The sequence below is a fragment of the Pan paniscus genome, chromosome X (assembly GCF_029289425.2).
Source record: "Pan paniscus chromosome X, NHGRI_mPanPan1-v2.0_pri, whole genome shotgun sequence".
In the NCBI taxonomy this organism is placed as follows: Eukaryota; Metazoa; Chordata; class Mammalia; order Primates; family Hominidae; genus Pan; species Pan paniscus.
In genome coordinates, this window is record NC_073272.2 from 126,020,733 (window position 1) to 126,033,786 (window position 13,054).

Below are 13,054 nucleotides of genomic sequence, written 5' to 3' on the forward strand. Positions count from 1 at the left end.
CCAAGACAGAGAAGAAATCAGACATGCCTTCTATTTCTTCTCTAAAATCCCACCCCAGGTAGAAAGTGTTATTTCCTCTAAAAATGTTTTCCACATTATTTCCAAAATAATTGCAAGAATACTATAAAAATTCCCCATTGCCTACAAGAAGATAGGCAGCGAATACTTTGAAGTTATTGGGTAACACTTAAGGAAATTTTTAGCAAATATGTTTTTAAAGTTAAAAGACAAACTACAAAGGATATTCCAAAACTAATTTCTGAAAAAAAACCCAAAATATTTTAAATAAATCTTCAAACCTAAATGGTTGCAGGTGAAAAGATTAATTTCCAGTGTCAACTAAGATTTATACATGTTCTTTCCTCTTCTAGTATCACATATGGGTAAGTTTATGAATGGATAAGCACAATAGCCTGACCTGGAAATAAATCAGGGCAAAGTTTACCAAAAAAGGGGGGAAAACACAACAGGATTCTATATTATTTAAGAGTAAATATTTATTTATTTATTGACTTAAAACTTTAAACTCTAGGTCTCCAGAGGCATTCAACCAGTACATATTTACTTATTGCCTTTTATTTGCTAAGTATTAGTGGAAAAATGAGGCAATATAAAGATGACAATTGTATTCTCTGTTCTCAAGACATTTACAACTGACTTGGAGACACATGCATGCACACAAATATATCTTACTGCTATATAACAACAATTATATTAGCCTTTATAACAATAGTTAGAAACAAAAGCTTACTTTTTGGTATTTCTTAAATGACTTTTAGTACAATTTATTATATTAACTTGTTCGGATTTGTGACTGAACAGCAATGTTGTGTGTGTGCACCAAGATAGCATCTGAGTGCCCAAACATCTAAGGGAAAACAGACATAACAAATTACTAATCCTGGGTCAGCACAGCCTGGCCAGTTTTAGAAATGACAAACATTGCTTCTCACTTCCAGTAGTCTCACATATGGAGAAGTACAACCTGTTTTCATAGCAGTCCACAATTTATATTTATCTGCGCTCCAATATACTTTTCTTCAACCTCATCCTATTTATTTTAAATCTCACCTATCTTGAAACGAACTTCCTGTGTTCTTGATATTGCATACTATTACACTGAGAGTTATAACACCACTACTTTTTAACAACACATTATACTTTAGGAAAGAATCTTTGAACTTCACAAAATAAAATCTTATTAAGAATCTTTTTTTCAGAATGTGCTATTTTTGGTCTTTGTTTTTTTTTATTGTGAATTACCTCTTAAGCAGAATTGGAAAATGTTAAATATCCTCAAATATAACATTTTATAATAAAAACAGCAACAGCAAAAATATCTAGTCTATACCCTGGATCAGTATACATTCTGCCCAGCCTGCCATACATTCCACGTTTACATTTCCTGCTTTTCATGATGGCTCCAATGCCCTGTGCAAGTTTTTCAAACAACATACATTCAAATATATTCACAAGTCTTGATAGTACTAAGGCAACAAGTGAAAAAATACACATTCTTTTATCTATTTAAGGACAGGTGATAACAACTTAAATAAGTTTTGAAATAAAAAAAAATGGTTGTTTCAACTTTCAGGTTAATTCTGAAAATGCAATGAAGCAGAACCCCTGCACTCCTAAAGTGTTCCGACCAATTAGGAGTTTGATACAAGCACAAGATTCTATGATAACTTATTTTGAAAGAGAATAAACTTCAAAAAAGCACTTTAGCACCAACAACGTAAAAACTATATATACTAAGATCACAATTTGTAAATTAAGTGTTTCCAAACGTAGGTAATCTAGAACTTGGAATGTACTTTTCCAATTGAACAATGCTATAAAACTATGGTAAGCTCTCCAGAAAAGATGTAGGAACACCTTGCTAACGAGAAAATTTTCTCTTCGTATCTGCAATGAAAAATAACTGAAAACAATGCTGTTGTAATATTGGTAACGAGGAAAAACAAGGAAAACAAATATACATAACTGAAAGACCATGACTGCATCTTCTTAAAGAAACAGAATGTATGAATCACTCAAAGAGAGAATGCAACTAAAGATTAACCAAATTTCTTTGTATGAAAATTCCAAAAGATGGTGTTGGAAAGGAGTCAAAAAGTCTTAAAGCCAAGTTTTCGTTGACCAAAGGACCACTCACTCTCTCTGCTTGGAGGAGTACAAATTAAGCTGGGCTGGTTCCACCTGGAAAACAAAAGACGCACAGAGTTAAAAGCAAAAAAATGCAGCATGAAGGACAGTCGGGCGGAACTGAAAGGTAAATCTGTGTACCTGGAGTACAAGGCGGTCATCCTTAGCTCCAGAGGCCTGCATAGTTCCCATGGAGGCCTGCAGGGAGAGGCCCCCCAGCCACAAAGAGCTTCATCTCAGGCCAGTTGTAGCAGTGGGTGTAGAGCGCATTGGGAAACACTTCCATGCCACCAAAGTAATTCACCCAGAAATCATTGTGGTTGAGCCAGCCTCTGCCACAGGCAAGCCTGAGCTTCCTCCTTGCAGGTCCCGAAGAGGACTCCAGGGTGGCGGAGGCTCTTTCCTCCAGGAATTTCTGGGCCCGGACGTCATAGAAGAGCAGGGAGCCCTGACCGGTGCCCACAGTGATGATGTGGCGGTAGAAGCTCAGCGACCGCACGCCTGTGCCACCCTCTCGAGAACACAGGGGCCGGATGTTCTGCTGGTCCTGGCGCAGATCCAGGAAAGAGACGTGGGAATGGGAGCCCACGGCGTACACAGACATATCATCACAGTAGGTCAGGCACACATTATCCCGGAAGTAGGGCAGCCTGATGGACAGCAGCCTGGATAGTGTGCTCCCGGCTTTCCACAGGTGGAAGTAGCCGTCCAAGGACACCGCTCCCAGCTCCTGGTTCTTGCCGCCGCAGGCCAGGGCCCGCACCTTGCGGTTACTGGGGTTGATGATGGCCCTGGGGATGGCCTCCACATCCCTCGGACGGATGTGGGCATATAAGGGGAGACCCACCTCGCTATGCCAGGCAACAATGTCATCGAACTTGTCCGGGTCTATCCGCCACAGCGCCACAGTGCCGTCGCGGGAGCCGCTCACGGCTACGGTGTCACTCAGCCAGGCGACGGCGAAGATCCAGTCCTTGTGGCCATGGCGGTCGCCCAGGCACAGGGGATCCAGGGAGGGCAGCTGGTAGATGGCCAGGCTGTTGGGGTTTTCGCCGCCGGTGGCCAGAAGCGTCTTGGAGGGATTCAGCTCGATGGCATGGATGCCGCAGCCCTGTTGGTCCTGGGCCAGCCTGGCCTCCTTGTCCCGCATGAGGGGAATGCGCGCGACGTAGCCTGACTGCACGTCCACCACGAAAAGCGTGTTACACTTGGTGCCGCACACCACCTGCCTGGCGTTCAGCCACTGTGACGCGAACACCTTGTTGACGGTGCCCAGGTCCAGCTGGCGCTCCGTCAGCAGCTCGGGCAGCCTCTGTACCGCGTAGCCTCGCATCTCGCCATCGAAGCTCTGGAGCCTGGCGGGGCCCCACCCGCCTACCTCCCGAACCTTCAGACAGTGCGCCATCGAGCGATACGTCGCCGGCCGCCTCTGCCTCTTGAGTAGCAGCGGCCCCTCACCGTCCGCTGCCGCCAAGCCCTGCGACGGCGAGCTCTCGGCGCCCGCCTCGACCGCGGGCGCTTTCCGTTTCCTGCTACCTGTTTGCTGCTGGGCCATGGTGGGCGGCGGGCGAGCGGCGGCGGCAAGGCGTTGGTGGCGGTTGCAGCGCGTGGCTCCGGAGTCGGTCGTGGCGGCGGCGTGGATGGCTGCGCTGGAACCGAGCCTTCGGATTCTGAGGCGCGGCAGTGGCGGACCGGGTGAGGGACGCGCGGCAGTGGCGGACCGGGTGAGGGACGCGCGGGAGAGGGCGGCGGTGGCGGTGCAGACCTAGGCGAAGGCGGGAAGTGCGTCTGGCCGGCAGTGAGAGCAAAGTCAGTGTGCGGCGAGATCGACGCGGGGGGCCGAGTGGGAGGGGCGGAGGCAGTGGGAGGAGCAGGCGGTCGGGCGGGCGGGTGTGAGCGCGTGTGGTGCCTGAGGAGCAGCTGAGGCCGGGCGGGGTGAAGGCTGGGAGGGACAGGGAGGGGAGGGGGTAGCGGAGCTGCAAGGGCAGAGTCTAGGAGGGCCCGCAAGCCAGGATCCCAAGTATCAGACACGCGGCATTTCGCTACCCTCAGGACAGCAGCTAACTACCCTTCTTAAAATCCCTACTTCAATAAAATCTGAAACCTACGATATAGTCAAGCACGGGGCTAGAAGGAGCCCAGGCCACTATCTGTCTGGAGAAACCAGTGTGCACTTGGTGTAATCCTGGGACACCCTTCGCTAAGATTAGACATTAAACTTGGCAAGGGATGGGGGATTCGGCAGCGCAGGGAGACCTTTACCCATATGTCAGACCTGCAACCCCTCAAGTTTCAGCCCCTCAGTTGATGTCTTAAACAGTTTCAAACAAATATTTTTCCCTCCTCAAATTGAGGTCTCTGAGCTACTGCCACAGTCCCTTGAGGAGTACAATCCAAATGCAAATCCCTAGGACCCACATTTGGCCCATGGTGATATCAGCGAACACTTGGTTTGGTGCAGCCTTGAGAAAATGGTAGGCTGTACTAATGGGGGAGGAATCCTGAGGGGCTTTTTGGAGGTGTTTGCTTCCTTTGAGCCTCAGAGCCCTGAGGAGAGGGAGTGGAAGGATCCTGAGAGGGGGACCTCTTCCCCACTCCTGAGAGGCAAAGTTAATATCCCTGTTGTCAGTCCCAGAGGCGCCCAAGCAGAGTCCCTGGGACCTTGGGACAGGGTCTAGAGGCAGAGGATTTTCACGTGCAGAGAACATAACGTTCCAGAAGAAGGCAACAACGTGGATACAATGATGCAAGTTTAGAGGTTCTGTGCATGAATAACTTCTCAGAGTTCATAAAGTTCTTATCCAGTTCTGCTGCTTCAGAGCAGCCAGTCAGGTGGCAGGCGCAAACGGGGCGTACTCAGTTACCCAGTGATTTCAGTTACACAGTGATACATTGGGGAGAGAGGGCAGTGAAAACAAAGTCAGTGTGTGGACAGATCCACGAGGAAAGCCGAGCGGGAGGGGCTGAGGCAGTGGGAAGAGCAGGCGAGTGGGCAGGCCGGCCTGAGGGCGTGGGGTGCTGACACCTGCGGTGATTAATTCACTTCCTGATCAGGGAAAACCATAAGAGTTATTTTGTTGCTGCTTCTCCCCAACCCCCTCTTTATTTTTCTGGTTTTCTGTCCCCTTCCCCCATCCCTTTTTGCAACTTCGCCTCAAGTGCACAAATTCCAAGTAAAAGCCATAGGTCCTTCTCACCACTCCAATCCAGCAGCTGCCTTCCAGTGCACCCCAACACTCCCTTGCACCTCACTTTTGATTCCTCCCCATATCATTCATCCTATAGCAATAGAAAGGCTGCATCTGCTGGTGGTAGTACTGAACATGAAATTAGGGAGAGGTACATAGAGGAAGCTGCATTTTGTTTCCACACGTGGACACAAATGGGATGAATGGACATTTTAGAAAGAGGCAACCATATGTGAAAAGGCACAGATAGTGCAAAGGATTGTTTCGTGAATTTTAGTGTACATTAACATCTCAGGAGCAGCTTAATAGATGTGCATATCCTTTGATTCTATCCCTAAAGATTTGATGCAAATGATCAGTGGACAATTATTTGAGAAACACTGGTCTACACTCCTCTCACTCAGGTGGGAACAGGATGTGTTGCAGGTAGGAGGAGATAAATATCTTCATGTACTTCAGGGTTACCCTGAAAATGGGCCTTATCCAGGTGAATATTGTGCAAGAATTGGGAATTTAAAAGATTATGATGATGTAGATGTCAGAGCAAAGAGTGGCCCAGGGAGGAAAATTGTACCTATTATGCATGTAGAACTTAACTATTCTTTACTATTGCCTTACACCTTTACTATATTGTTATATTAACAGGCATTGCTGCAAGTGAGGCAGGAGAATAGGGTCTGGAGGCAGGGAACCTAAGGCCATTTCACGCTGACTTCCTGGAATTAAACTGAAAAGAAACCCTAACTTTCCACGCCTAAATAACAAAAGGACCAGAGGCTACTCCCTTTACATACCCCCACTTTTTCTGCGTCCTCAGATGGGAAATTAAAAGTACCTCTGATTGGTTGCTGTTTGCAACCAGTCAGATGTTTGCATAGGAGTGTATCGATGTAACTTCACTTCAGCCTCTGATTGGTTACTTTCTGCAACTAATCAGACTGATTGTGGGTCATCCCTCCATTTACATGAGGTGAGTGCCAAGTAGCCATTGGGAAACCTCCAGAGCATATTTGGACACGAGGAGATTCTGTATCCGGGGCCCTTGAGTCGCTGCTGGGGCCCGCTCCCACACTGTAGAGTGTACTTTCATCTTCAATAAATCCCTGCTTTCGTTCTTTCATTGCTTCATTCTTTCCTTGCTTTGCTATGTGTTTTGTCCAATTATTTGTTCAGAATGCCAAGAGCCTGGGCAAGTTGCAGTCAAGACCCTCTACTGGTAACACAAAAACAAATATTGTCTCATTTAATCCAACCTTATAATAGTGGTAACCACTAATATTATTAGCCCCATATGAGGACATTGAGGCTTGGAGAGGTTATGATTTTGTCCAAAGTAAATGAATTATTAAGTCATCCCAAGTAGCTTGATTCCATATTCCATGTTCTTATTCACTTCCCAGAGATTGGAGAAATTCCAGGGATTGAGTAAAAGATTCTGCTAGTGATTGATAAGCCTCACTTCCTTGCAGCACAGATGATGGGATATGACTATGGAACATCTGTTGAAGTTGGGTACTAGGAGTAAAAACACTAAGCCAGCTGTCAGGGGTTTGGAGATTCATTTTGTGATTAGTGTCAAGTCCTGCTGAAAAGAACTGCTCCACAGGAGCAGGAAGGACCAGTGTAGGTCATCTTGATGTCATCTTGCAGCAGATGAACAGTAAGGGTATCCATAACAAACAAGAAGAACTAAGGACCACAATCAACTTATTTTTCCTGGGACCAAGTAAGCATCACAAGTCTAATAGGATCCCATAGAGAAAGGAAGGAACTTTTGAAATTTTACTGATATTGGCCTTTCTACCAGCCAGGTGTGTGTAGCTTGAACTCAAATGCCATTCGACTTAGGAAAGTAAAGAAATGTGCTATATATTCCTCTTATTTTTCATGAAACACGATAATATCCATTACCCAAGGCTTACAAAAGGAGAGGGATTTCTATGCTCTGGGGGATGAGGTACCACAGATAGTAGAGTGGCAACCCCTTAGAAACTTAACACTGTCCCCAAGTCATAATGCAGTGCTCTTCTGTTTGTAGTGGTGGAGGGTGGATATTATAAATGTCTAAAACATGGAAACAGAAGAAAAGAGATTTCCAGTTCTGGCCAAGACAGAGTAAACCCATTCTTTCAAGGTCCTCCCTCTTCAAACTAAAAAAATTCTGGACATAGCACAACTTTAAGAAGTCTCTGAAAGTTGAAAGTAAGCTGGATGAACAAAGGACCACAGAATTTGAGGAAATTCGGGGTAGTGAGTTCCCTGGGTGTCTTTATTGTGTCCCTTATATATTGGCCAGAAAGTTGCAGGAGCCTCTAACCCAGAACCATGAATAGGCAAAGATAATAAAAGCTCCAACAATAGCCTGTTGTCCATAGGCAAAGGATCTGGAAAACAGAGGCCTAATTGCAGAAAAGCATTTTTTTTTTTTTTGGCAATACCCATTCTACTGCAGCTAAACATCAACAGAAAAACTACCCTACCTCACTCTACCACAGACTGTTTCAGTGTGTGGCCAAGTAGGGAGCTGGTCTTCCATTCTCTCCATGGCAGAAGTAGGTGTTATACTCCTTGCAGGGGTAGTGTCAGTGTGGTCCAGTAGTAAACTCAGCCTCCACTCACATCTGGTCAGCAAGGAGAAGGTTTGAGAAGTGGCTCATCACCACTATGCTTCACACCCCTCCTCTTCGCCAATTTCAGTAAGGCTCAGTGACAAGCTGAGCTTCCATTCACATTTAGTATCAATGAGTCTGAATAAAGCAGTGAGATTCAGAGCTAGTCAGTTCTCCACCATCCTTGACTCCTGGTGTCAGCGGTAACTGAACCTCTACACACACTCAGCAGGAAAAAGGACTGAATAAGGAGGTGGGAAGTAGGGCTAAGTCTTGCTCCGAAGAAATAATGAAATACATACACCTACAGATTCAAGAAACTAAGTGAACACGTATAGTATAAGCCCAAATAAATCCACACCAAGACACAGTATAATTAAATCTCTGAAAAAAAATCATAAAATAAAACAGACAAATGGCACATTAACTACAGGGCAAAACCAGATCAAATGACGCCAGATTTCTTATCTGAAACCACAAGGCCAGAAGGAAGTGCTGAAATAAAACATGCCAACCACACATTCCACATGTAGCAAAATTATTCAGGAATGGGGTGAAATAAAGACATTCTCAGATGAAGGAAAACAAAGAATTTGTTGCTAAAAAAAAAATACACAACCCTTGAAAAATGGCTAAAGGAAGTTGTCTAAGCAGAAAGGTATTCATAAAAGAAAACTTGGAATTTTAAAAGGAAAAGAAGAATATCAAATGGGTAAAAACATAATTAAACATAATAGGCTTTTCTACTTCTCATGAGTTTCTTAAATCATATTTGATGATTGAAGGAAAACTTATGACACTATCTGATATAGCACTCAATGTATGTAGAAGGAATATTTAAGAAAATGATATTTTAAAGTATGGGAAATAAAAGGACTTTATAGAAAGTAAGGTCTATACACCTCATTCAAAGTGCTAAAACACTGATAACAGTATACTATGATAAATTACATGTGTATATATTGTTACCTAGAGCAATTACAAAAATACAAACTGATATACTCAAAAATGCTGTAAAAATGAAGATAGAACCCAAGAAAAAGGGGGATTTCAAATAACCCACAGGAAGGTGAGAAAGAAGAGATAGAGAAAAAAGAAAGAGAAAACAGAAAACAAATTAGTGGCAGACTTAAGCCCAAACATATCAAAACTTACCATAAGTATAAATCGTCTAAGTATGCTAATCAAAAGACAGAAATTGGCAGAGTAGATTAAAAAGCAAACATAATCCAAAAATATGCTGTCAATAAGTAACCTCCAAAAATATGACATTGATAGGCTAAAAGTAAAAGGATAGAAAAACATGTGATGCATGCATTAATCACAGAAAGCAGGAAAGGCTATAGAAATATCAGATAAAATGGACTTCAAAGTGAAGAAAATTACTAGAGTCAAAGAGGTTCATTACGTAATTTTAGAAGAATCAATCCTTAAGGAAGACATAACAATCCTAAATGTTTATGTTCCAAACTGAAGAGATTTCTGAATAAATGAAATAAAAATGAGTAGAATTAAAAGGAGAAATAGACAAATCAAGATCCTACTCTCAGTAACTGATAGAACTACTAACCAGAAAATAAGCATGCATACAGAAGAACTTAATAATCCAATCAACTGGATCTAGTTGACATATATAATACACTCTACTCAACAATAGCAGAACACGCATTATTTTTTTAAGCACGCATGGAACATTCACAAAGATAGACCATATTCTAAGCCTTAAAACAACCTTAACAAATTTTAAGTATTGAAACCACAGTGTAAGTTCTTTGCTCATAATGAAATCAAATAGAAAAACAATAAATCTCTAAGGACTAAACAACATGCTTCTAAATAATCCATGGGTCAAAGAGGAAAGTCTCGATGGAAATGAAATAATGTATAGAATTCAGTGAAAGTAAAAGTACAATATATGAAAATATATACCACACAGTGCTGAAAAGGAAATTTGTAACATTAAATGCTTACGTAGAAACAAAGGTCTCACGAAATATAAGTTCTCATTTCAAGAAACTAAAGCAGATAAGAGCAAAATACATCCAAGACAAGCAGGAGGAGGGAATTAATAAAGATATAAGCAGAAATGAATTTAATTGAAAACAAAAAACAATGGGGATAATCAATGAACCTAAGAGTTGATTCTTCAAAAAAATAATATTAATAGCCACCTAGTAAGACTGACAGAATGGAAGAAAGAAAACACAAATTAATGGCATCAGGAATGAAATAGAAGGCATCACTATAGGCCCTGCAGACATGAAGGGATAATAAGGGAATATTAGGAGCAACTTTTACCTACATTAATGTAAGTTAGAAAAAAAATGGACCAAATTCCTCAAAAAGTACAAACTACTACAACTTATTGAATTTTAAGTAGAAAATGTAGATAGCACTATTACTATTAAAGAAATTGAATTAATACTTTAAAGTCTCCCCATAAAAAGTCACTTCCATACACAAATACTTTGGAGAAATCTACCAAACTTTTAGAGAAGACTTAACACCAAATTTACACAACCTCTCCCAGAAAAATATAAAAGGAGACGTCTTAGTCTGTTCAGGCTGCCGTAACAAAAGAACATAGACTGGGTGGCCTAAACAACATAATTGTCTCATATTTCTGGAGGCTAGAAGGTGCCAGAAAGGTAGGTTTAATTCTGAGGTCCCTTTTCTTGGCTTGTATATAGCTGCCTTCTCACAGCATGCTCACATGACCTCTTTTTTGTTTGAGGGCTGAGAGAGAGAGAGAGGCATCTCTTCGTCTTCTTATACAGCCACCAATACTGTCATATTAGGAGTTCATCCTAATGACCTCATTTAACTTTATTTACTTTCTTAAGGGTTCCTTCTCCAAATACAGTCACATTGGGTATTAGGGCTTTAACATAATGAATCGTAGAGAGACACAATTCAGTCCATACGGAGGGAATATTTTCCAATGAATTTTATGTAGCTAGTAATTCTCAAGAAAATATTAGCAAACTGAATCCAGCAAGCTATAAAAGGAATTATACAGCATGACCAATTTGGATTTATTCCATGTATGCAAGTCTGGTTCAACGTTAGAAAATCAAACAGTGTAAACTACCATCTCAACAATATTTTGTAAATAATATGATCATATCAACTGACACAGGAATAGCATTTGACAAAATCCAACCCCCATTTGTAATTTAGAACTTTCAGCAAACTGGGAACAAAGGAGAACGTCATCAACTTTGTAAAGAACATGTACAAAAATTTACATCAAATATCATATTTAAAGGTGAGGAATTATATTCCTTATGTCTAAGATCAGAAACAAGACAAGGTTTTTTTGCTTTCACCACTTTTACCCAACTGTAACTGGAATTTTTACCCAGTATGATATGGCAAGAAAAAGAAATAAAAGCTGTATGGATAGGAAAGAAAGACATGAAACTGTCTCTACTTGCAGATGTAATGATTGCCTATGTAGAAAATCCCAAGAAATCTGAAAAAGAAAAACAAAATTTTTAGAACTAATAAGTGAGTTCGATAAGTTCGTAGGATGCAAACTGAATGCGCATAAATCAGCTTCATTTCTATAAACCGACAATGAACAAATAGAGAATGACATTAAAAACAAAATACCATTTAAATCACATAAATAAAATGAAATAATTACATGTAAATTTACCAAAATATGTACAGGATCTGTATGGCAAAAAGTACAAAATAATAATGAATGAAATCAATTAAGACCTAAATACATGCCATGTTTATGCATTGGAAGACACAACATATTAAATATGTCAACATTCCTGACTGATTTATAGTTTTGGAGCAATTCCTACCAAAATCTCAGCAGGGTATTTTTGGAGCTTGTTCTAAAATTGATATCGAAAGGCACAGGCCCTAGAATAGCTAAAGCAATCTTGAATAAGGTGAAATCACTCTATGCCACATTAAGTCCTACTACATAGCCACAATAATCAAGACAGTGTGATATTAGCAGATAGATACATCCAAAAATTGAATAAATAACCCAGAAGTAGACACACAGTAATGCACCTAGCTGACTTTTGACAAAGGTACAAAGGCAATTTCAATAAACAGCTGGAGAAACTGAACATCTATCGGCAAAAAAAAAAAAAAAAAATGAACCTTAACCCAAACCTCACTTCTTAAACAAATTCAGTAAAGTTGCAGGATACAAGATCGACATACAAAAATCAGGAGCATTTCTATATGCCAACAGTGGACAATTCAGGGTAATTTTTATATATCAGTTCTAATAGATTTTTGTTGGAGGCCAAATATAAGATCATATCATCTGCAAACAAATTTGACTTCCTCCTTCCCGATTTGGATGCCCTTTATTTCTTTCTCTTGTCTGATTCCTCTAGCTAGGAATAGATTGCACACAGATTTAAAACATAAAATCATAAATCTCTTTTAAAAAAAGCACAGATTAAAATCTTTGGGATATAGGCAATCTTTGTGCTAGGCAAAGAGTCCGTAGACTTACAAACAAAAGAGTCATCCTTGAAAGGAAAAACTGATAGATTGAACTTCATCAAAATTATAAGTTTTCTCTCTGTGAAAAACCCTGTTAAGGACACTAAAGCACAAGCTATGGCCTGGGAGAAAATGTATGAAAACTGCATACTGAACAAGGGACTCATGTCTTGAATATATAAGTACTCTTAAAACTCTCAAAACATCAAGCCTGTAATCCCAGCACTTTGGGAGGCTGAAGCGAGCAGATCGCCTGAGGTCAGGAGTTCGAGACCAGCCTGGCCAACATGGTGAAACCCCATCTCTACTAAAAATACAACATTAGCCAGGTGTAGTGGCGGGCGCCTGTAATCCCAGTTACTCGGGAGGCTGAGGCAGGAAAATTGCTTGAGCCCGGGAGGCAGAGGTTGCAGTGAGCCAAGGTCGAGCCACTGCACTCCAGCTCTGGCAACAAAGCAAGACACCCTCAAAAAAAAAAAAAAAAATCAATTAGAAAATGGGTAAATGACAAAAACAGACATTTAATTAAAGAGGAGTTTCAAGAGTTCTTATATAGTCAGACTCTACTATGTTGTTGAGGATACAGTTTTCATACATTTCCTCCCAGTCTATAGCTTGATCTGTCTT

At 41.4% G+C, this 13,054-nt stretch overlaps 1 protein-coding gene across 1 annotated transcript; it reads right to left on the minus strand.

The window, feature by feature from the left end:
• Positions 1–481: 481 nt before the first annotated feature.
• On the minus strand, positions 482–3,995 carry DCAF12L1 (DDB1 and CUL4 associated factor 12 like 1). Its single transcript, XM_003823115.5, has 2 exons — positions 2,290–3,995; positions 482–2,202 (listed from the first exon to the last, which is right to left on the minus strand). The coding sequence occupies exon 1, from the start codon at positions 3,701–3,703 to the stop codon at positions 2,312–2,314; it is 1,392 nt and encodes a 463-aa protein (XP_003823163.3). The 5' UTR covers positions 3,704–3,995; the 3' UTR covers positions 482–2,202; positions 2,290–2,311.
• Between the last annotated feature and the right edge of the window lie 9,059 nt (positions 3,996–13,054).